Raw genomic sequence first — 25028 nt, forward strand, 5'->3', positions numbered from 1 at the left:
AAATCACAAGAGGTGGTACCTTGTACACATCTGGAATAGTCTATCTGTAGAACTTCTCTGGTTTTGTGCATATAAGATTGGAGTTGGATGAGGCCAGTTGAGTTTCTAGAAAGTTTGGTGTGACCCTCACCTATCAGACTTATCCACAACTTCCACCAGGGAGACCCTTTTGGGAGACTGGAGAAGATTGCTGATTCTCTGCGTTGTACCTGGGTGACCTGACTTCTTTCTGTTTCTGTCCTTCTGTAAACCTTATTTTTGTGGGGGATCAGAATTGGCCACCCCAAAATGTGTTTCTTTGGCTTGATTATTTTTAAGAACAAAAGACTGAAAGGAACTTTGATCTCCCCCCAACTACCTGAAAGAGTTTAAAACAGAAGGGGCTGTTCCAGGAAGGAGCTAATGTAATGTAAAACGTGTCTCTCAGGTCACATTGTCTATAGTTGGTCCATTTACATTTCCATCTTCATGTAATTGCCTCCCCCCCACCCCCCACCTTGAGGTCTCAAACCACCACCCCCAACACCCTCCTTGTCTTTGGCTAAAAATGGTATTTAAGGTGATGACTTCTTCAGTCATTCTGGTGAGTTGCTCAGCTTTCCTGGGTTTCTCCCATGTATACATGTTATAAAGCTTTGTTTGATTTTCTCCTGTTACTCTGTTTCATGTCACTTTAATTCTTAGGCCAGCCAGAAGGACCTAGAGAGGGTAAGGATTTGTCTTCCTCCCCGACATTTTGATTTACCAGACATCATCTCTTGGGTAATCTGAACACTGACACTTGTCAAAATGATGTCTATGCAATCACAGTTTAAAACTCATACATTTAATTCTCTTTCATCTTAAATTCCTATAAAAATGGTCAAAGAAACAGAAACATAGGAAAAAAATTGTCACTGCTGAGATATAGGAAAGTTAGCCATCAATTGGCAAAGAACTCTTCCCCTCTCCTCCCTCCAGCAGCCCCCAACCAGATTTGAGTAAATCCCTAAATGAACTGAAATTCCTTGAGCTCAGAGTTCATGTTGTTGTTTTATATATTGTCAATGTTGTTTGTATATCTAAATTTATTTTTTGGGGTTTTTTTTTGCTAAGGAAGATTCACCCTGGGCTAACATCTGTTGCCAATCTTCCTCTTTTTTTTTGCTTGAGGAGTATTAGCCCAGAGCTAACATCCATGCCAGTTTTCCTCTACTTTGTATGGGTCGCTGCGACAGCATGGCTGACTAGTGGTGTAGGTCTTTGCCCAGGATCTGAACTCCTGAACCCAGGCCACCAAAGTGGAGCAAGCTGAACTTAACCATGATGCCGCAGGGCCAGCCCCTGGATATCCAATTTTTATTCTCTATATTATGATTGTGCAAAAATGTTCATAGATGTTTTGCATCATTCCTTTTGTCAGTCTCTTTATACTGATCTATATATCCAACTGTCTGTTTGGTACCTCCTTTTAGGTGTCTTAAGGGCACCTCAAAGTAACATGGCATAAATCACCCTTTCTCAGTGGCCGAATCAGAATCTATAAATTCTTCCTTCCTCCCACCTCCCATATCCAGTCTTTCATCTTCTGCCTCTTAACTTGGTTATCCAGTCTGTCCTCTTCTTAACATCCCTCCTGCCACTATCCAAGGCAGGTTATCATATCTTATCTGAATTACTGCGTTCTCTCTCCTAACTGGTTTGCTGTCTCTAGTCCTGTCTCTTCTAACTATAATCAGAAGAATGATTCTAAAGTGGCTTTCTTGCTTCCGAGTATAATACTTTGCTGTGATCTTTATAATTAAGTCCAAAGTCTTTTACGTGGTCTACGAGACCTGCACGGTCTGGCCCTCGCTGGCTTTTTCAGACACATCCTGTACGTCTTCACTCCTTCTGAAGAGTGAAGATCTTCCTCCCTGTGTTCTTCCATTCACCCATACTGAACAACTTCCGTCCCCTCAAATCTGGCACGTTTTCTGTATCCTCTGGGCCTTCACACAGGACTACTTTTCCTGACTCTCATCCTACTACCTTCTCTGCGTCCCTTGGTTCTCAACTTGCACATCATTAGGTTATTTAGGTAACCTACCCTGACCCGTTCTCATCTAGGTTGGATGCCCCTGCCTCATGCTCCTTTAACACCTTGTTCTATCTCTGTTGTAGCACTCACTATGCCTTACTGAAATTATTTGTTTTATTATTTCTCTTTCCTCCTAGACTATAAATGCTGTGATGACACAGACTGTCTGTCTTTGTCACCCTTCTGTTTCCAGGGTTCAGCCCCGTGCTTCACAATGCTTAATATTTTTTTAAAGAATGAGTGACAGGTCACATGTTACATTTGACTCAAGGAAGTAAGCTAGGTGAACTAGTGAATTTTTTCTGAAGACATATATTTTATATAGTCTCACTCAGGAAACCTAAAATGACTTTGAAAGTCAACTGAAATGGTTTCTACTTTAAAGTTATCTCAAATGGTTCTCCAGAGTCAGACAGGGCATCATTTTCATAGAAAGGCATACTTGTCTACAGATTGGAGGTTTTTATATATAAGTTACGTAGACTTTATGTTATGCCATCAAAATCAGTGATTCCTGAGTTCATTGCTGATTTTTTTTTTTAAGATTTTATTTTTTTCCTTTTTCTCCCCAAAGCCCCCCAGTACATAGTTGTATATTCTTCGCTGCGGGTCCTTCTAATTGTGGCATGTGGGACACTGCCTCAGCGTGGTTTGATGAGCAGTGCCATGTCCGCGCCCAGGATTTGAACCAAGGAAACACTGGGCCGCCTGCAGCGGAGTGCATGAACTTAACCACTCGGCCACGGGGCCAGCCCCCTGAGTTCATTGCTTTTTAAAGGAAATCCAACAAATCATCACTCCTAAACTATACATTTATTCTTCCTCTTATATTTATCTTGAGTGAGAACAAATCTATTCTGGCTCTCAAGACAGAAACCTGGGAATTATTCTGGCCTCTCTTTTCACCCTCATCCCTCCAACGCATTTCATCACCACTTGCTGCCTGTTATCTTCTAACAGATCTGCCCTTTGGTCCATTCCGTAGGCCTCTGGTCTAGACTCCTGAAATAGCTTCCTTTGCCCCTTTCCACCTTCTAATCTGTCTCAAAAACGATCTTTTAAAATAATGAGTTTGGCCTATGTCTTTTCTGATTTCAGTCCCTTCATAAAGTAAACTCCAAGCTCTTTGTGTGTTACAGAGAAACCATCATGCTTTTGCCCCTGTATTATTCTTCAGTTTAATCTTTTCCCATAGTTCCATCTTATGTGTCACAATCTAGTAATGACTGATTTCCTTATAGTTGGCCAAAATCCTCATACTGTTTCCAGTCACAGTGCCTTTGTCTAGAATGCCTTCACCTTTGTCAGGAAGCAGATCCTGATTTTCTTTGCCTTCATCATCCCCAGAGTAGAATTAATCATTATCCCCATTCTGGAGCATATACTTATATTGTACATAGTCTATTAATTAATTGACAACATACTGTTAAAGTCTAAGCTTCTTGAAGTCAAGAACTCTAGTCTTATTTCTCTTTATGTTTAGAATGCCTCACACTGTGTGTATTAGTTTCCTAGGACCGCCTAACAAAGTACCACAAACTGGGTAGTTGAAAACAACAGGAATTCAGTGTCCCACGGTTCTGGAGGCTAGAAGTCCTAGATCAAGGTGTTGGCAGGACCTTGGTCCTTTTGAAACTGTAGGAGAATCTGCCTGCCTTTTCATAGCTTCTAGTGGCTTGCTGGCAATATTTGATGTTCCGTGGCTTGCTGCTTTGTGTCTCTAGTTCTCTGCCTTCCTTATCATGTGGCTTTCTCCTTGTGTGTCTGTCTTCACATAGTTGTCTTAGTATAAGGACACCAGTCTTATTGGCTTGGGGGCCCACCCTACCTCTGTATAACCTCGTCAAAATTTAACCAATCACATGTGTAATGACCTTGTTTCCAACTAAGGTAATTCTGAGGTACTGGGAGTTAGGGGTAAAACATCTTTTTGGGGGGATACAATTTAATCCATAACACAGTGTTTAGCATATAACAGATACTCAGTAGTTGTCTACTGAATTGAAATGTAAATGAAATACACATTGTATATTCATGGCGTAGAATTAAAAGATTTTTTAGTGTAATTTTTTAAATTACTAGGTACAAAGTGTCTTTTAGATTCCTCTGTTTCCAAAAATTACGTGATTAATTATATGGTACTTGTGACATTTGAAAATTAGTAAATACACTATCTTAAAGTGAAAGCCAGTATTATATTCTGTGAATTCTTTATTTATAAGCACACTTTTAATGCCTGTACTAACATGTAATTTATGTATAAAAGTTTTTTGAAACAATAGATGTGTTTTAAATTTTGGAAAGCACATTTTAGACCTCAATAGTAGTAAATATTCTTTCCCTATCGGTTATCTGTATTTTTTAAATAGTATCTCCTTTCTGCACATTTGTGTGCGTTAATGTTGGAACTTTTTCTTGAGACTTTCTTTGGGTAAAATCTCAGTTGTTTGAATATTTTTCCGTATTTAGCATATATAATAAATTGCATCCTTTAATAGTAATATGGGGAAATTAAGTTTATATGCTCTACTTCTTAGATTCTAAGAGTTGTAATTAGTGGGAAAACACAATAGGGAGTATACGTCATTCTCAATAAATAGGAAAAATAGGAAACGTACCTTATTTCTGGATTTTTAAAGGAGCCATTACTTACCATGTTTTGTTTTATTTTATTTTGTTTTTGGCTTTGTTAATCACTGATCTTTTGTTTTGTTTTTTAAAGAACTTTTATTTATTTATTTATTTATTTAATTTTTTTGAGGAAGATTAGCCCTGAGCTAACTGCCGCCAATCCTCCTCTTTTTGCTGAGGAAGACTGGCCCTGAGCTGACGTCTGTGTCCATCTTCCTCTACTTTATATGTGGGATGCCTGCCACAGCATGGCTTGCCAAGCAGTGCCATGTCCGCACCTGGGATCTGAACTGGTGAACCCCAGGCTGCCAAAGCAGAACGTGCGAACTTAACCGCTGCGCCACCGGGCTGGCCCCCTATCAAATTTTTTTATGGTTCATGCTTTTTGCCTCCTAAGAAACCATTGACTACCCCCAGGTCACAAAGATATTCTCCTATGATTTCTTCTCAAGGTTTTCTAGTTTTAGGTTTTGATTTAGGTCTGTGATCTAATTTGAGTTACTTTTTATGTGTGGGTATAACTAAAGGTTGATTTTTTTTTTGTGAGGAAGATGGGCCCTAGCTGACATCTGTTGCCAATCTTTCTCTATTTTGTGTGGGATACTGCCATAGTATGGCTTGACGAGTGGTGCTAGGTCCACCATTGGGATCCGAACCTGTGCACCCTGGGCCACCAAAGGAGAGTGTGTGAACTTAACTGCTATGCCACTGGGCCCGCCCCAAGGTTGATTTTTTAAAAAAATTGATGTCTAATTGATCCAGCACTATTTGTTGAAAAGATTTTCTTTTCCTATTCAATTGCCTTTGCACTTTTATTGAATGTCAATTGACCAAATATGCGTGGGTCTATTTCTGGACACTTATTCTGTTCCATTGATGTATATGTCTGTTCTTTTCACAGTACCTCATGATCTTGACTACTGTAGCTTGAAATTATTCTAAGTCTGAAAATCAGGTAGAATGAGTCCTCCAACTTTATTCCTATTTAAAACTTTTGTTTTGGTTATTCTTGGTCTGTTGCATTTCCATATGAATTTCAGAATCAATTTGTCAATTTCTACTAAAAAAGCCAGCTGGAATTTTGATTGGAATTGCATTGAATATATAGATCAATTAGGGAATAATACCAGCCTAACAATATTGACTCTTCCAATCCACAAATATGGTATATATCTCCATTTATTTAGGTCACATTTAATTTCTCTCATCAGTGGTTTATAGCTTTTGGTATAGAAGTCTTGAACATCTTTTGTTAGATTTATTCCTAGGTATTCAATGTATTAGGCACTACTATAAATATAATTTTTTTTAAATGATTGGCCCTGAACTAACATCTGTTGCCAATCTTCTTTTTTTTTTCCTACTTTTTCTCCCCAAATTCCTCCAGTACATAGTTGTATATTTTAGTTGTGGGTCCTTCTAGTTGTGGCGTGTAGGATGCTACCTCAGCATGGCCTGATGAGCGATGCCGTGTCTGCCCCCAGGATCCAAACCAGCGAAACCCGGGGCCGCTGAAGTGGAGCATGCAAACTTAACCACTCAGCCACGGGGCCAGCCCCAAATATAATTTTTTTTTTTTTTAAAGATTTTATTTTTTCCTTTTTCTCCCCAAAGCCCCCCGTACATAGTTGTATATTCTTCGTTGTGGGTCCTTCTAGTTGTGGCATGTGGGACGCTGCCTCAGCGTAGTCTGATGAGCAGTGCCATGTCCGCGCCCAGGATTTGAACCAACGAAACACTGGGCCGCCTGCAGCGGAGCGCGCGAACTTAACCACTCGGCCACGGGGCCAGCCCCCCCAAATATAATTTTTTAAAATTTGATTTTGTAATATTTTGTTGCCAGTGTATAGAAAATAATTAATTTTTAAAATATTAATCTTTATCCTATCACTTTACTAAGTTCATTTATGAGTTCTAGCATTTGTTTTGTGAATTCTCTGGAATTTTCTACATAAGCAGCCGTATCATCTACAAATAGAAACAGTTTTACTTCATCTGTTCTAATTTTTCTAACTTTTATTTCTTTTTATTGCATTATTTCAGTGGCTATGACCTCTAGTACAATGTTGAATAAAAGTGATGCAAGTGGGTGTTCTTGCCTTATTCCTGATCTTGGGAGGAAATAATTCAATCTTTTACATTAAATGTGATGTTAGCTATAGGTTTCTCATAGGTGCCCTTTATCAGTTTGAGGAAGTTTTTACTGTTATTATTTGGTTTGTGAAAAGTTTGGGGTTTTTTTGATGAGAAAGATTTGCTGTGAGCTAACGTCTGTGCCAGTCTTCCTCTATTTTGTATGTGCATCACCTGCCACAGCATGGCCGCTGATGAGTGGCATAGGTCCGCGCCCGGGAGCTGAACACAAGCCGCTGAAGCGGAGCATGTTGAACTTAACCACTAGGCCATGGAGCTAACCCCTTGCTAAGAGTTTTTGTTATAAATAGATAGTGAATTTTGTCAAATGCTTTGTCTGCATCTGTTGAAATGATTGTGTGGTTTTCTCCTACGGACTGTTAATATGTTGGATTATATTGATTTTGGAATGTTCAGCCAACTTTGCATTCCAGGGGTAAGTCTTACTTGGTTATGATGTATTACCCATTTTATGTATTGTTGGATTCAGTTTGCTAATGTTCTGTGATGGGTTTTTGCATCAAATAAGGAATATTGACCTGTAATTTTCTCCGATGTAATATCTTTGTCAGATTTTGGTATTTGGGTTATGCTGGCCTCCTCAAACAAATTGGGTAGTGCTCCCTCCTCCTCCTATTTTTAAAAAACATTTGTGTAATCTTGGTATTCTTTCTTCTTGAATGTGTGAAAGAATTTACCAGCGAAATCTTTCTTTTGGAGAAGATCTTCTTTTAATTCAGTTTCTTTTATAGACATAGGGCTACTCAGACTTTCTGTTTCTTCTTAGGTCATTTTGTCATCCATCAGTGATTGAGATTTAGTGGTTTTAAAACAACAGCAACAACAAATCTTTTGAAAGATTCAGAACCTTATAAAGAGAGACTATAAGGACTATGGGGCAGGTTGTTGTAAGTGAAGTCAGGTGAGAACCAGCGAGACATTCACTGGTATTTGGCTGGTAACTCTGCTAGGTTTTGGAAAGTGACATAATCTTTTTATACTTTCTTTTTCCTGTAAAGAAGTTTTTCTCAAATTTTTGAAAGAAAAATATTTTTATGGAACTCGTTTTTATCATAACGTTATTTAAATATGTATAAACATAAAATTATGCTTGTAGTTCTGATATAGCTATAAACCAAAACAGACATACAGATTCAACTAAAGTAAAACTATAATGCCAACAAATTCAAATTAACAACGTTAGTGTGATAGGGGACCAGGCTTGAGATGGTATCTTTCTATCATGACAATGCTGGGGCAGTGTAGTATGTTAATTAAGAGCATGGCCCCTGAAGTAAGACTGAAGTTCATATTTTGGCTCCACCATTGCTTTGTCCAAGTGAAATGAATGTACTCGTTTATAAAATGAGGCTAAGATTCACCTAAATCATCAGGATTCTTGGTAGAATTAGGATTATTGGTATGTCAAGTCCTTGAACAATGCCTGGCGAACAATAATTGTTCGAAAAATATTAGCTGTAATAATAGTTTTATATTGTTCTGCTGAAACCTAATGATCAATGTTGGGTTTAATGATAGAAGATCTAATTCTATATCTAAAGTGCTTCTCATTTTGACTGTAGTAATATAAATACTACTGCATAGAATGTCTGATTGCCTGAGTTAATATACAGTGTGGCGATAATAATGTTAAAGCTTCGTTTGCTAATTTAGGATAATCAAATCTCATATTTAACCTAAACTCTGCTAGGCAGGACTCCTTGAGTGTCAGTTTTTAATGAAGTGTCGCATGATAACTCTGTAAAAGCTGTGTCTAATCCAGTCGTTGCCCATATCAGATATGAAAGAATACTATTGGAAGTTATTTTTCAATTCTTGAAAATGTAGAAAAAGCGTTATTGGTATAGAGCTTATCATGAGACTGTTGAAGGAAATCAGTAGATTCTAGAAAATACTTATCCTCAGCAGTTTGAAAATACCTTGATTGTCTTACCGTTGATTCTGATTTGTATCCAACTTCGAATATATTGCAGTATGTTGATAGCTATTACTTGTCAGCTTGGATTCAATCCATTCAATTACCTTAAATATTAGCTAATTATGCTCTCATAACTACCAGTTAACTTTGGTTGCCTGGTTGAAATATATTAATAGTAATACTGGAAAAATATTTTCATTTTATGGTACTCAAGAAAAGTTTAAGAGCCTCTTCATGAAATTGCTAGTGAACTTCAGAATGTAATAAAAGTGACTTATGATTACTACCTGTTGATTCTTAAAGGTTGATGATTATTATAGAATTACGTAGATAAGCTTTTAACAAAATTTTAAATTTTATCCACTTTGTCTTTCATTTATTTTAATTATAATTTTTTTCTGGCTGTGGGGCCTTCAGTAAAGGTGTTATTTTACTACCATATAGTAGCTTTTACCTGGACAGTAAGTTCTTTTGAGTTCCACATTCTTATACAATATTTTGTTTTGATTCTGTCACATTTTTACATATTTGAACTGTTTTGACATCTTTATTCAAATTTTGTGCCATAATGTATTTCTTTCTATGAACATATATGATTTATTTCAACTCCCTTTTATTTTCTCGTGAGCTTATGACACTCAAAATGGTATATTGCTTCACCATCACATGTGCCATTTTCATGATGTCAAATCATGAAGCCTTTCATTTGAAACTTATTAACGCAAAAGAGAAATTCTGTATTTATGTCTGCTAAAGAGAATACAGTATGAAGAGGTTTCCCAGTGAATTGGAAGTTGAATGATGTCACGTTAGGTGATTATGGACACTAATGTGAGTGTAGATGCAAAAGCAAAGGAGAGCAGAAATTACATGGCAACACTCAAATATAAGGTGATTATTTAGATGATTCATAATATGCTTATATTAATTGAGGTTTTGTTATGATTAAAGTGAAAGCAGTTATAAACATTTCGGCTTAGAATTATAGACCTCCAAAGAATTTATTTGTGGAATCCAGTCTGAGAAACAATTCCAGAGAAAAATGAGGGATTTGGTTCTAAGGTTTCACAAACCAGAGATGAATGTATTATTTTTTGTGTATCAGTTTGTAATCGAGTTCAGCTGTGTGTAATCAAATGCTCCAACAATAGTGGCTTACGCAAGATTAGGGGTTTATCTTTCTCTTACATAACAAGGAATCCTCCGTAGTTCAGAGCTGATGCAGTGGCTCCCTGATGTCACCAGGGAGCCAGGCTCCTTCTGGCTAGTCTCTCCCATCCTTAAGTTCTTGTTTCATGCTCTCAAGATGGCCTTGGAGTCCAGTCATCATGTCCTTGTTCTGGCAGGAAGGGCAAGAAGGCAAAAACCAGACAAGTCTGTGTTTCAAAGGGCTTTCCCAGAAGCCCCACCCAGTGACTTCTAGGTACATATCATTGGCCAGAACTGTGTCCTGTGGCCACCGCTGTTTCAAGGGAAGCTGGGAAGTATATTTTAGGAGAGAGTATTGCTTCCCCAATAAACTGGGACTCTCTGTAAGGAATAAGAGAGAGTGGACAGTGGATAGGTAGATAGCAGTCTCTGCCACACCAGTGAAATAGATATGTTAAGAAAGCTCAAAAAACAGACTAAACCAGTCTTTCTCTTTTATGTGCATTTCTACTTTAACTGAAGTTGTATGAAAGAAGTGCATAAAATTGCTAGAGTGCGAAGGAAACATAAAGATCATATAGTCCTGTCATTTTAGACTGAGATAATTAGTGGTTTGTCCGAGGCCACAGACATCAGTTCCAGAACTAGAATTTGAAGTTCCTGAATCCCACGGCAGTCACTATTTTTTCCGTTTACTGTGCTGCTTCATAAAATCTGGTTGTTTATGTATTACTCTCCTACATACACAAGACAGCTGTGTTTTGGTTACACCATTGGGGAGAGAATCTTCTAATCCCTTGAATGACTACAATAAAAGTGATTGGAGGAAATTTTGTGTTTCTTCTTTGGGAGACATATGTTCACTTCATTAGTGTTGATGATGCTGCCATTATTTATATATTCACTCATTTATTCATTCTTCATTTATTCACTACCAACAATAGATTATAAGGTCTCAAGAACAGGACCATGTCTTATTAATTTCTGTATCCCCAAGTAGGTCCTCATTGATGAATGAATAATTATATCATAGCCCCTGTGCTCAGGGAATCCTTAGTCAAGTCTGGGGATAGACAAGAATGTCATTGTCAAATATGTCAGTACAGCAAAGGCAAAGTTCCTCGAGAGGATGCAGGCGCAGATGAAGAGAATCTAAATAAATCTCTGAGGCTAAAGAGGAAAGACTTCAACAGGAGGTGATCCTGAGTTTAGTCTTGAGCAGGTTTTCCAGGTGAAGAATGAGTTTTTAGAGGCCCACTGGGAGTGAGAAACTTACATTTAGAGAAGAGGGGACCATAAGAAATGCGGGAAAAGGCCATGGTAGTAGGAAAAGACACTTGAGAGGTTCACCTTGGCCATGGCTGCATCACAGAGGCCTCATAACATGTTAAAGGACTTGAATTTACCTAACTCTGCTGATGGCGTGCCGTGGAGATAGGGCAGGGAATAGAGGCTCAGATGTGTCCTTTCACGTGGCCGCCTGGCGTTGCCGTTAGATCTTGGTGCCTTAGTGCAGAGCCTACCTCTAGCGGCAGATGATCAGGGCAGACTAAACCCCATATCAAGATCCTCGTTTTTCACTGCCCAATTTTCTCCAGGTTGTTGCCTTTGGTAGAGTCTTACTTGACCTTTCTACTCATATGCAAACTCCACATGCCCCCTTTCACTTTTGCTGTCCATTGTGTCCTTACTCTTACCCAGTCAAGGATCCATAACAAGTGATGAATCTTTTGACCTCTGCCCAATAAAGAATGATTTACTCCCGTTTTGTAGTTGGTTATCCTTGGGTGTACAAGAAACTCCGATGGTGGAATACACCAGACACATCTCTTACCTCTAATTGTGAAGTGAAAGGCAGTATTTCAGAAATTTCAGACAGTAAGGAGGTGGGAAGCCTGCTCCTAAGATTTTGTTGGAGTGCTGGCACCCAACCCTACCTATCCTTGCATCTGATCTAGAGCCTGCCTACACCACTGACCCAGCAGGGGCCCTCTAGCTGCTCTCCTCCCAATCTGTTCTCCCTTTTCAGCTAAAGACTTTTCTTCCCACTTCCCAGATTTAGCCCCTCATTCTCTCCTTGGACTTCCAATTGTGTTTTTTGTCTTTTGGTGCCCAGCAGAGGATTGACTTTCCTTCTCTGACCCCATCCTAGAATGGATGTAAGTCTTTGTTGGCTCTGCCTCTAGTAAAGAGGTTTCTGATGGTGGAGAGTGAAGTTAGAAGTGTATCCTCTTGGTTAATACAAATAATATACACTTTTTTGGGGGTGGGGTGGGGTGGGGAAGATTAGCCCTGAGCTAACTACTGCCAATCCTCCTCTTTTTTCTGGGGAAGACTGGCTCTGAGCTAACATCCATGCCCGTCTTCTCTACTTTATATGTGGGACGCCTACCACAGCATGGCTTTTACGAAGCGGTGCCATGTCCGCACCGGGATCCGAACCGGTGAACCCTGGGCTGCCGAGAAGCAGAACGTGCACACTTAACTGCTAAGCCACCAGGCTGGCCCCTAATATACACATTTTAGTATTAAGGGCCTGGCTGAAGCTCTCTGTGACTTTGCAAGTAAAATGTATTGTGAAAGAGCTCACCTCTTTTTTATTGCTTAATTATTTCTTTTTTCTTTTCCTCTTTTTTCCTTATGCAAACATTATTACTACAGTAAAGGAAACTAACAAAAATTTTCTGAAATCCCCTGGCCGTAAGGCATCAGCTGTTTTTACTTTTTCCTGTATTCTCTTCCAGTCCCTGCCCATATGCAGTGATAAAAACTAGATAAAGTTTTGAAGTGAGTTTTTTTATGCCAGATGATCATAGTTCAAGGAAATTGAAGTAATTGAGATATGGGAATATCTTGGGTAATAATGGCTTCTTATTTTGATTATTTTTCTTTAGGAAAGACACTGCTGATCCAGTAACATGGAGGATTGCCTTCATACCTCATCTGAGAATCTGTCCAAATTGGTCAGCTGGGCCCACAGCCATGGGACCATTTGCAGCCTCATTCCAAACCTGAAACACTTGCTTTCGGAAGGTTCCCATGGGAACCTGACAGCAATGTGGGGCTGTAGTGCTGGCCATGCTTATCACTGGCCACTGACAGCCACTTGCAGAGCTGGGTCCCAAGAAAGGGTCTGTTTCCAAGATAACAGAAGTTTTAACTCTGATAGTCCCAGTATAATTGGAGTGCCCTCTGAGACACAAACTAGCCCTGTTGAAAGGTACCCTGGGAGACCAGTGAAAGCGAAGCTAGACTGTAATCGGACCAGAGACTCTTGTGACTTCTCTTATTGCAGTGAGCCATCTGAACTGGATGAAGCTGTTGAAGAATATGAAGATGAAAACACCCTGTTTGACATGGTTTGTGAGTCTTCTGTTACAGATGAGGATAGTGATTTTGAACCCCAAACCCAAAGGCCTCAAAGCCTTGCTCGAAAAAGGCCTGGAATAATCCCTTCTTCTCTCCATTCAAGCTCCCAGGCTCAGATGGTTGATGAATGCAGCAGTGATGTCATCATTAAGAAAATCAAACAAGAGATTCCTGAAGATTATTACATTGTGGCAAATGCAGAGCTGACTGGAGGGGTAGACGGACCAGCCCTATCATTGACACAGATGGCAAAGCCCAAGCCTCAGACTCATGCTGGTCCCTCCTGTGTAGGGTCTGCTAAGCTGATTCCCCATGTAACATCTGCCATTGGCACAGAGCTTGACCCACATGGTGTGTCTGCCTCCCCCTCTGTGATGTCCAGACCAATCGTCCAGAAGACTGCCAGGGTATCTCTGGCTTCACCAAACAGAGGACCCCCTGGTGCCCATGGTGCCAACCAGCAGGTGGCCATGCAGATGCCTGTGAGCACATCCCATCCTAACAAACAGATCAGCATCCCTTTGTCTGCCCTGCAGCTACCTGGACAGGATGAGCAAGTTGCCTCTGAAGAGTTCCTGCCCCATCTGCCCAGCCAGGTCTCCTCCTGTGAGGTAGCCCTTTCTCCCTCTGTTAATACAGAGCCAGAAGTGAGCTCCAGTCAGCAGCAGCCCCCAGTTGCTCCAACCATTACCACTGAGGCCACGGCACAGTGCATACCAGGTATGGCATGTGAGGTGACAGCAAGTCCCTCATCCACATATATCAAAGAATCCTGCGCCGTCAGCACTTCTAAAACCATTGGCTGTTTGCTAGAATTCAGGCCTTTATTGTTTTCAGAAAGATGGAAATAATGAAATGTATTACATCTAGGTGATGCTGTGAGGGAAATTCATCTGAATTAAGGTCATCCATCCAGTTGTTTCCCTCAAGGCTGAGAGGACAGCTGTAGGATTATGCTGTTATTGCATGGCTAGATTTAAGGTTTATTTCTTCTCTTAAGCTGAATTTTTGTACAGTGAAGTTATTTTTGAGAGGTTTTTAATGCTTTTCTACCAGTGTTAAGGTATTTGGTTGCTGTTTGAAGCCAAAATGGTATTGAATTAGGCATATAATCACAGTAGACCGAATGTTTTCCCATTATTACTTATTTGTCTGAACGACCCTGGCATTTCTATTTGTTTTAGTTGGTATGGCAGTTTAAAACAAGTTTTGAAAAAAGGAACAAACTTTTCTAAAAGAAGTATTTGATCTTTTCTCTCAAAATTTAAAAGAAATCAGATAACTGCATTTCTGGAATGCGTGACTCTACCTGGAATGGATTGAGAGGAGGGGGAGATAATGATATGAGGCCCCTGTGTGTAATCCTAACATTCTAATGTTCTGTAATTTTAACAGTTAGTGTTTATTTAATCTGGGCTATTATTAAATAAAGGGGGTTTAGGTGTCATGCTTTGAGCTCATGGTTCCAATCTGGTAGGCCAGGAGTAGAAACATGGACAAGGATGAACACACATGCAGAATATATAGAAGCAGAAATTTGTGGCACATTTTGATTTCATTTTAGTCCCTCTCAAGAAAGTCATATATTTGGGAAAAGCTTCCTAGAAACCTGAGTTACTGTGCCTTCACCGTGTAACTTCCTAGAATTAAGTTTCTTTATAAACATGCTTTCCCAATTTTAGTGTCAACTTTACGATCCCCAAAGGAAACCTCTGATTTATGATTTTCCTGACACAGTCATGGTAGTATTAAAATATACAATGAAAATATTCATATCCTGCGTCAAAATTATGCTTTTCAGTTTATTCATTGTTTTCTTTTTAAAATAACAGCTTTCTTGAGATATAATTCATATACCATAAAATTTGCTCTTTTAAAGTGTACAATTCAGTGGTTTTTGGTATATTCACAGAGTTGTACAACTGTCACCACTATCTAATTTCAAAACATTTTCATCACCCCAGAAAGAAACCCCATACCCATTAGCTGTCACTCCTCCCCTCCTCCCAGCTCATAGTTGCTGTCAATTTGCCTGTTCCGCCTCATATAAATGAAACCATGTTATGTGGCCTTCTGTGACTGCCTTGTTTCACTTAGCATAATTTTTTAAGGTTAATCTGTGTTGTAGCGTGTATCACCATTTTTTTCTTTTTTATTGCCAAATATTTCATTATAAGGATATACTGTATTTTGTTTTTGTTTCCATCAATTGTTGGACATTTAGGTTGTTTCCACTTTTTGACTTTATGAGTAATTTGCTAAATCGCATTTGTGTACAAGGTTTTCCGTGGACACGCGTTTTTGTTTTGCTTGGGCAGCTACTTAGAAGTAGAATTGCTGCGTCATATGCTAACTCTATGTTTAACTTTTTGAAGAGCTGTCAAAGTGTTTCAGAAAGCAGCTCCATCATTTTACAATCTCACCAGCGAGGTAAAAAGATTCCTGTTTGTCTACATGCTCGCCAACTCTTATTTTGCATTTAAAAAAAATTATAACTATCCTGTTGGGTGTGTGAAGTAGTATCTCATTGTGGTTTTGATTTGCATTACCCTGTTAACTAATGGTGAATTTTTTTATGTGCCTATTAGCGATTTGTATATCTTCTTTTGAGAAATGTCCATTCAAATCCTACGCCCATTTTCTAATTACGTTGTCTTTTTATTGGCGAGTTGTAAGAGTTCTTTATATATTCCAGTTATAAGTCCCTTATTAGATTTATGATTTGCAAATATTTTCTCCCATTCCATGGGTTGTCTTTCCCTCTTTCTTGCTTGCTTGCTTCCTTTCTTCCTTTCTCTCTTTCTTCCTTTCAAGTTTTACTTCAGTCACTTGATCACAGCATGGTCTTTGGCTAATCTTCACATCGTTAGACACAATGTTATCTTGATTAGGCTGGTGAAAGTCTTTGTACTCTTGATTCATATAGGATAGAGGTAGTACCTTTTTTTCACTTAAATAGTTGTGAATCTGGTTTATTTATTTGTCCTCCCCACCCCACTTTTTTGTAAAGTAGAAATTTAGCCTGACAGAGTTATCTACATTCTCAATTTATATTTGAGGATGGAATTCAGAAATGAATTTTGCAAAGTGGTCTAGTATAACAAAATAGCTTAGTAAGACTGTTATTTGTGTTGTATACCCTTCCACTAAGTTACTTTGCAAAGGCAAGATTTCCTTGCATCGGCCTAGTGGATAAGTAAGTGAGACTTTGAGGCTCTTTACTAAACCAGTATGAAGATCTTACTGTATATTTTGGGAGAGAAATCCAGCCTATTTGAAAAAAAAATCATTTTAATTTATTTATTGTTATATAGATTATATTGTCTTAGTGAAATTGCACTTCTTATGATAGCTGTGAAAGCAGGCATGGCAAGGAGTAGCATGTAACGTATACAGTCATAAACTGTAATTTGACTTTACTCTCATAAGGAGGATTGGTTTGGCTTGGAGTTTAACCTTCAAGAAAAACAGTACGAAGAACTGGTAAGGGGCATTTCCTATGGAATGATCCTGCTGTTTTGGTCCATTGTTCTGCAGAAAGATATTATATGGCTAAGGTATTAGTAGCTTTGGAGAAACACTATTTGTGCTGGAAATATCAATGGGACAAATAAAAATCTGGTTGACATTTTTCTTTTGTGAGATATATAGAATTAACTTAAAATTTGCCTTTGTTCTATAGGGCCCATCTAGGCTGTGTGCTCTGAAAGTTTTATTTATTTATTCATTTTTGCATATTTATTTATAGTAAATAGTCTTCATTCTAAACATAGATTTTTTTAAAATTTGGAGTTCAGCACATCCAAATGTATGTGAATGAATATGTACAGATGGACCTTACACAGTTAATATGTAAAACGTACTTGGGACTAAGCAAAGAAGAAAGGTTCTGCAAGAAGTAGTTGAAAGCAAAATCAGGTACTTTAAAAATGAATGTTGTGTAAGCTTGAGCCTTTATCAAATCATTGTAGAAATACTGTGTACCTTTGAATAATATTTTTTAAATAAATAATTTAACAAATGACTATTGAGTCAGCCAGAAACAAAGAGAAATTGTTCTATTTCGTTTAGTGTTACTGAAGCCATTTAAATTCTTTCCCTCTAGTGGAAAATCATCCTTATTTCTCTTCAGAACTAAACTCACCAAGTTATAAAATGTTAATCACGATGTGGATAAAATTATTAATTTCCATGTTAGCCCTGTCATACTGCTCAACCCAAATCTTAGCAAACAGTAATGAGTAAAGAGGATACATTATTAGAAGAATTATTGACTATATCCCAATGGCTCAGACTCCATTAAATTTTTGAGATTTTTATGTAAATTTGGGGCATTTGTCATAAATTTAAATCTCTGTTGCATCATGATCTGGGTTTTTATGTGTATAATTCTTAAATATCCACATATACACACAGCTTCCTTTATGAGTTAGTGCAAGGACCCCTTTTATTCATTTATTTATTAAAGATTTTCTTTTTGCTTTTTCTCCCAAAGCCCCCCCAATACATAGCTGTGTTTTCTTAGTTGTGGGTCCTTCTAGTTGTGGCATGTGGGACGCCGCCTCAGCATGGCCTGATGAGTGATGGCATGTCTGTGCTCAGAACTTGAACTGGCAAAACCCTGGGCCGCCGAAGTGGAGCGCGCGAACTTAACCACTCAGCCACGGGGCTGGCCCCAATAGACCCCTTTTATTAATCAGCTCTTTTCCCAGAAGTTTTTTGGTTAACAGGCAATCAACTTTTGCTTATCAGATTTGTAATATATATGTTTTTCTTTTGAAAATATGCATCTTTATCTTTTTCTAATAGATTCATATGTGTTCTTTATATATTAGAAATGTTAATTCATTGTCTATCATGTACATTGGAAATAATTTCCCACTTTACCATTAAAGTAATTTTGATATAGTTAAAGTAATTTCGTTGATGGCATTTTTTGAGGTCTGGATTTCCTTAATTTTTATGAAGGCTGTTCTTTCAACCTCTGTCTGTCAGGCTATCTAGCTATCTAGCTAGCTGTCGTCTTTTCTGTCTTTGGTATTTTGCTTAGGAAGTCCTTCGATACCTTGAATCAGATAAATATTTATCTATATTTTCGTCTGGTTCTTTTTTGATTTTCTTTTTCTCTCCTCCCCTTCTGTTGCCTTCCTTCCTCTTTTTACATTTAACTCTACAATTAGAATATATTTTGAGTAGAACCTCACTTCATTATTTTTACAGGTGTTCAAATGTTCCAACATCATTTATTGAATAATTCTCGTTCTTCACTGAATTGACTATGTACCACATTTTTGCTTATATTTGGGTCTATTTCTAGATTTTCAATTCTGTTTTTATTGATTTCTTTATCTTTTTCTTCTAATTTTTACTATTTGATTATGTTTTGTACCAAACAAAATACATTCAGAGAAAGAGAGAGGTGTAGTCTAAAGCATATAATAGAATACTTTTTGAAACCTACTCATGTAAAATTTAGTTTAATGAGCTTTTAAAAATTGATTGTTGTATATTATTTGAAATGAGCTTTTATCCAAAGTTCAAACAATGTCTGGTTTCTCATTTGCCGTTTCTCACTTTAGCTTCCTTGGTATTAGTTGCCCCTATAGATATTTGATCCCTGCATGGTCCCCAAGGTGATTGCCAAGTACTACTAGGATTTATGTCTAGTAGTAGACAGAGCCTGTGTCACAGCATTCCCACTAAACCCTTAATCAGTCACTGGGTATCAAGCCCCCGCACGGGAACCATGTTGAGACCAGTCCCACACAGACCACTTGGCTGAGTGTGGGGTTGGGTGGGAGTGGTCTTCCAAGGACATTCTGGGTTCTAACCTTGAAAGGAGCAGCAAACCACAGATACCTACTACTATTTGTGTGGGGGTTTTTGTTTTTGTTTTGAGCATTTAGTTTTTTTTTCATGTGGGCAGATAGGAAGAATTATTTATATATATAATTCAAAAACCGGATATACTAGAACAGTGTTCTAGTATGAGGGATAGAAGTATGTATGAACGTTTCGGCTTGTGTGTGTGTGTGTGTGAGTATGTATGCATATGTGTACATATATACACACACACATATTATTTTATGTATTTTCTTATTCCACAAGGAATATGTGTGTCTTCTTACAAGATGGAACAAGACTGAGTTTGTTTTCTTAACCACACCCTTTCCTATACCTTCCTGCGGGAAGACCTAAAACATAAGTTCTGAAAGATAATTTAGGCAAAGTAAAAATTCAGGCTCGGTTTATGCCATCATGTCCCTTCTTATCAAAGGGGTGCTCGTCTGAGGATTGATTGGCAGGCAGTGGTGGGCATTAAGACAGTAGAGCGTGGCTGCTTAGAGTTTGCAATCAGACAAGCCTAGGTTGATTCCCAGCCCTCCCTCCTGCTGACCTGTGACCTTAGCTAAGTCGTTTGATTTCTCTGAGACTCGGTTCCTCATTTGTAAAATAATAATAATGCCTATCTCACAGGATTGTTTGAGGACCAAATGCAAAATATAGGTAAAGCACTAAAGAGAGTATCTGACATACGGTAAACATTCAAGAAGTAGTAGTTCCCACCGTTCTTAGTATTTTTATTTTCATTATCATCATCATCATTGTTGCTATGATTAGATTGTGCTCAATACTCTTGAGTAGTGAAGTGATTCTGATTTTATGCAATTACACCTCTTCATCTACTGAAATACGGCCCATGGACCAGTATCATCAGCATCACCTGGGAGCTTATTAGAAACACAGAATCTCAGGCCCCACCCCGAACCCACAGAATCAGAATTTGCGTTTTAACAGGATCTTCAGGTAACTTACATGCACACTGAAGCTTGAGAAGCAGTGATATAGGGGATTCAGGAGCCACGTTCTAGGGCACATTGTTATTCCATCTGGCTACCCAGGGACTTTGAACGCTCCTCCTGTGTAAGAGAATTCCCTCCTTTGTGCATCTGCACTTCTCCATTGGAAAGGCCAGAACCTTGCTTTCCAAGGTTATATTCCAGTGAGCGCACAGTCTTGTGACCTTAGGCTTTGCCTGTCTAATGCGCTCACACCAGGCTCTAATTGGAAGTACCTAGAAGAGTCTGTTTTGGCAAATGCAGTCAGTTTCTAGAGGCAGCAAGTGGCATTCCAGCAGTAGTTCTGGCGTTAGAGGCCTGAGCTGGAGTTTTGGCAGCTGGATTGTCTCCGCCAGAGCAAATCTGTGGTGTGGTCCCCTCTAAACCTGATTTACTGGTATTCCAGGAAATTCTGTGGCCTTTATTAAATTATTTTTTCCTGCCTAAACTAGCTAGAGTGGGCTTTCGTTGTTTTAAACAAAGAATCAGGAGGAATATAACCTCTGAACCTAGGAGAGGTGTTAACCTCTCCTAGGTGTTGTGTGAAAAACAAAATAATTTTCTTTTGTCACTAGGTTTATATTTTCCACTGAAATAAGCGGCATCCCCTTGGTAAGTAACCACTGATACCAGGATGCCATGTATTGTGTGCTATCTTGCTGTAGAAACTGTACAAGCAGCCCAAGCTTGGTGAAGGGTAGAGATAGCTTCTCCTCGCAAAACCTTCCTTCCCTTCCCAGTGGGAGTTTTTGCTGAAACGAATTCATTGTGGGGAGGGGCTGGCCCCACGGCAAACGCATTCACTGAACCTAGAATGGGGGGAAGGAAGTACTTAGTGCTTTTGCTTTCAGCTGTGGGCTTTAAGGGCAGTTCTGGAAAAATGAGATTTTTTCTACTTACCACCATGTTGAATATTCCTTAAAAGTTAATTTTGAATGATTGGTTTTCCCTAAGGTGTCCCTTTTCCCATGTCAATTCACATGATACTACTATTTCCTAAGATATCTATTTGATTCTTTATGCTTTCTTAGTTTGATCACTTGTGACAGGGGTTGAACATCAGAATCACTAGGAGGTAGCCCAAATAGGAGAATATTACGAAATCTGGACACTAACATTTTGTATTGCCTCATATATTTCATTTCTTTTCTTTGAAATGTTGATGCAAATAATCTGTAATCAATCTATAAATCAAAATTGGGGTGAGTTTATTATATGGGCCAGTTTTGGGGACGATAGCCCGGGAGAATGACCTTCACCAAGGATGGAAGCACTCTGAAGAAGCACGGTGTACCATGTGGTTGTATATCGTCTTAGGACAAGGAACATACACCAGATATGACATGAATGTCTCTTTTACTACAGTCACAAGATGTTTTGCTAGCACAGCACGTCAGTGGTCACAAGATGAGCACAGTAGGTCCGTAATTAATCCTTACTTTTGGGGAAGAAATGTTTATCTTTAAGAAATGCTGATATGGGGGGAGGCATACATCCCTATCTTTGAGGGCATCATTCTTGGCTTTGGGACATTGTAAATGTTTAAAGCAAATGTGCAATGCATACCCGACAGGCCACATCAGGCCTTTCTGGAAAAACAAGATCGGGCCAAATTTGTTTTAAACCAAATGGCTTCCTTGTACCTCAATATCATATTGCTTTTCATTTATTCATCACTTCTAACCCTCCATTTCTTTCTCTTGAGTAATTTCACCCTTGAGGTGCCATCAGTAGTAGTGGTAACGGTGGAAGGTTTGGTAAGATCTGGTGAAAGGGAGTGAGCTTTATTTTGTTAGGCATCTTAGAAGAAAGTTAATGGACTAGATGCCTACCTAATTTATTCATGTTCCCCTTCTCTTGTAATGCTGAGGTAGGCTTTGATGGAAGTACAAAGCCTCCTTCTCTTCAATTGCAGTGCAATGCCTTGCACTTTGCACATAGTATGCAAGCGGTGATCATGTTGATAAGTAGTCAATGATGAGAGCATATCCCAGGGAAATATACATACCTGCTCCCAGGAGTTTGGGCGGGGCGGGACGCACTGCTTGATGTTAGCAACATCATCTAAAAGCGGTAACCTTGTTTCATTCCTCTACTCACCTAATTGGGCAGTGAAGAAATCAGGTCCCTCTTCCCCATTATGATATGAGGACTGCATGTCCACAGGAAGAGAGAGCAAGTCAAAAATTACAGATCCCGGGCTGGCCTGGTGGGTCAGTGGTTAAGTTCGCATGTTCTGCTTCTTGGTGGCCCGGGGTTCACCGGTTTGGATCCCAGGTGCAGACATGGCACTGCTTGCCACACCATGCTGTGGTAAGCATCCCACCTATAAAGTAGAGGAAGATGGGCATGGATGTTAGCTCAGGGCCGGTCTTCCTCAGCAAAAAGAGGAGGGTTGGCAGTAGTTAGCTCAGGGCTAATCTTCCTCAAAAAAAAAAGAAAAAAGAAATTACAGATCCCCAATATGTTACTGAACACTGTGAACCCTTTCAGAGCTGTACTATCAGCACCCCTTCCCATAGCCTTTTGGAGGCTACCTGCCTCGCTTCTGCTGAGTATTGGAAGGTCTCATTGTTATTGCGCAAAGGGTACGATCTCCTTGCTGCAAGCAAAAGCCAATTGTCGGGAGGGAAGATGGTGGCAGGGGAAGGGCATTTTATTAAGTGATGAGCTAACATATTGGAAGATGGTGAACTAGCATCCTAAAGAACCATATTAGCGGGGCCCAGAATCTTGAAGCAGTGAGTTATTGGGGCCGTGGCGAGTTAGGAACGTTGACCCTCTGGTGTTACAGATGGGGAGTTAGGAACGTTGACCCTCTGGTGTTACAGATGGGGAGTTAGGAATGTTGACCCTCTGGTATTACAGATGGGGAGTCGCCATACCAGACCTTTCAGTTGTTATGGATATCAGCATAGAATCTCTGTGGGAGGGGGTTGGTCATCACATTCCTAGGGAACTCAAAAGAACAAAGTTATTGTCTTATCGCAGCTGGGAGGTACAGACACAAGCAGGGGTCATAAAATCTACAGAGCAGGTAGATCGCCTGAAGGGTACATATCCAGCTGGGTTAGTTAGTCAGAGGTCATTCAAAGTTACAATATAGTTTCTTTTCTACAATATGGCTTCCCTTATGTCAACCTTGTGTTGAGCTGGTATCATCACTGTTTCTTTACTTGAAGAACACCAGCTCTTAACTCTCCTGCTTGAGTGTCACAGGGTCTCCTGTCTCCTGCCTAAGTGTCGCAAAGCCTCTCTTCCCCAGCTGATCAAAGGGCAATTCTCAGAGTGGTGGTGGTTGTCTTAGATTTTTATCATGTATAGTAGAAAGCCTGTAACCAAGAGGATTTCAAGGAGCTGGGGATAGTGTTCTCCAGCCTCTAGCTGGTGAGCACTCCCCTCCTTCCTTCCTGCAATACAGTTCTTAGAAAAGACAAAGCCTTGGTTTTAAATTAGTACTTTTTAGCCTTGTTTTGTACACTGGGGGAGGGGTGGGGGAAAGGATATGTGATTAAGTATAGTCATTCTGTTAAAAAAAAAGAATTGACTATATTGTCATGTCTTATTTAGGTTTTTACAAAGGCAGTTTTACCAAGGCAATAATGAAAACCCATTATTACTTGTATAACGTAACAACATATGTTATACACCTTATATGTGTGTATTATATACCCCTTATTATAAAGCTGTAGTAGTTAAAATGGAATGGTCTGACACAAAGATAGAGCCATGGAACAGCAGAGAGAGCTCAGAAACACAGCTACACATACATGGGAACTGTATGTGAAAAAATGGCATCACAAATCAGCGGGAGAAGGATGGATCAGTCAATAAATGGTATTGGACAGTTGGTCACCATGTGGAACAAAATAAAATTAGATACTTACCTCACATCAGACATGAAAATAAGTCTTATTTAAACATTTAAATGTGGAAATATAAAACTTGAAACTGCTTGAAGGAGCTCTTGCAAAATTGCCTTGGCATTGGGGAATAGTTTTTTAAACAAGACACAAAAAAAGCACAAACCATAAAGGAAAAGATTGAAAATGCTCACAACCTTAAAATAAAAATCTTAGCTGGGATAAGGGGTATCGTAAACAAAGTTAAAAGACAAGCAACAATCTGTGAGATGATTTTAATATGCATAACAAAATATTCATAGGCACACTATATAAAGAACTGCCACAGATCAGCCAGAAAAAAGGTCAAATAACCCAGTAGGGAAATGAGCAAAGGAAATGAAGAGGCACTTCTAGTAAGAGGAAACCTATGTAGTTAATAAACATATGAAAAATGCTCAACCTCACTGGTAATCAGGGGAATGCAAAGTGAAACAACAATGAGATACCATGAGAAAGGCAAAAATTATTAATTTTAACTATCCCAAGTGTTGTTGAAAGTATGGGAAGATAGGGACATGCTGGTGGGAATATAAATTGGTACAACCATTTTGGAGAGCAATTTACAGTATCTAATAAAGCTAAAGATGTACGTATCTTACAACCTAGGAATTCAATTTCTAGCTGTCTGTCCTAGAGAAACTTCCTCATATATAACAGGAGAAATGTACAGGGATGTACATTGCAACTTTCTTTGTGATAACAAGGAAAAAAATCAGTTAACAACCTTGATGTCTATCAGATAAATTGTGATGTATTTTTCAATGGAATATATGCATCTGCCATATATGTGTTGCATTAGTGTAGATAAATCTTGAAAACAAAGTTGAAGAATAATATTTAGAGTACCATACCTTTTTTGAAAAAACAAACATTACTATGTGTTGCATATTATAAACACATAGCATGTATGATTAATTATGAAACATGGCCTGGATGGAGACACATCAGGTACATGAGAATGGGAAGGAGGCGGGATGGGAATGAGTGCACAGGAAACTTGAACT

General features: G+C 39.0%; 1 protein-coding gene across 6 annotated transcripts in view; it reads left to right on the top strand.

The window, feature by feature from the left end:
- KIAA1958 overlaps positions 1 to 25028 on the top strand; it is a 205068-nt gene that overhangs the window by 84437 nt on the left and 95603 nt on the right. For all 6 annotated transcript variants that reach the window (XR_011432576.1, XR_011432575.1, XM_070251361.1 and 3 more), the window contains exon 2: positions 12806 to 14000. Coding sequence is in view for 4 of the 6 variants with exons in the window: in XM_070251361.1 (XP_070107462.1) it covers positions 12830 to 14000 (1171 nt within the window). In the remaining 2 variants the exon portion in view is untranslated. The remainder of the gene's footprint in view (positions 1 to 12805; positions 14001 to 25028) is intronic.

The sequence above is a fragment of the Equus caballus genome, chromosome 25 (assembly GCF_041296265.1).
Source record: "Equus caballus isolate H_3958 breed thoroughbred chromosome 25, TB-T2T, whole genome shotgun sequence".
Classification (NCBI taxonomy): Eukaryota; Metazoa; Chordata; class Mammalia; order Perissodactyla; family Equidae; genus Equus; species Equus caballus.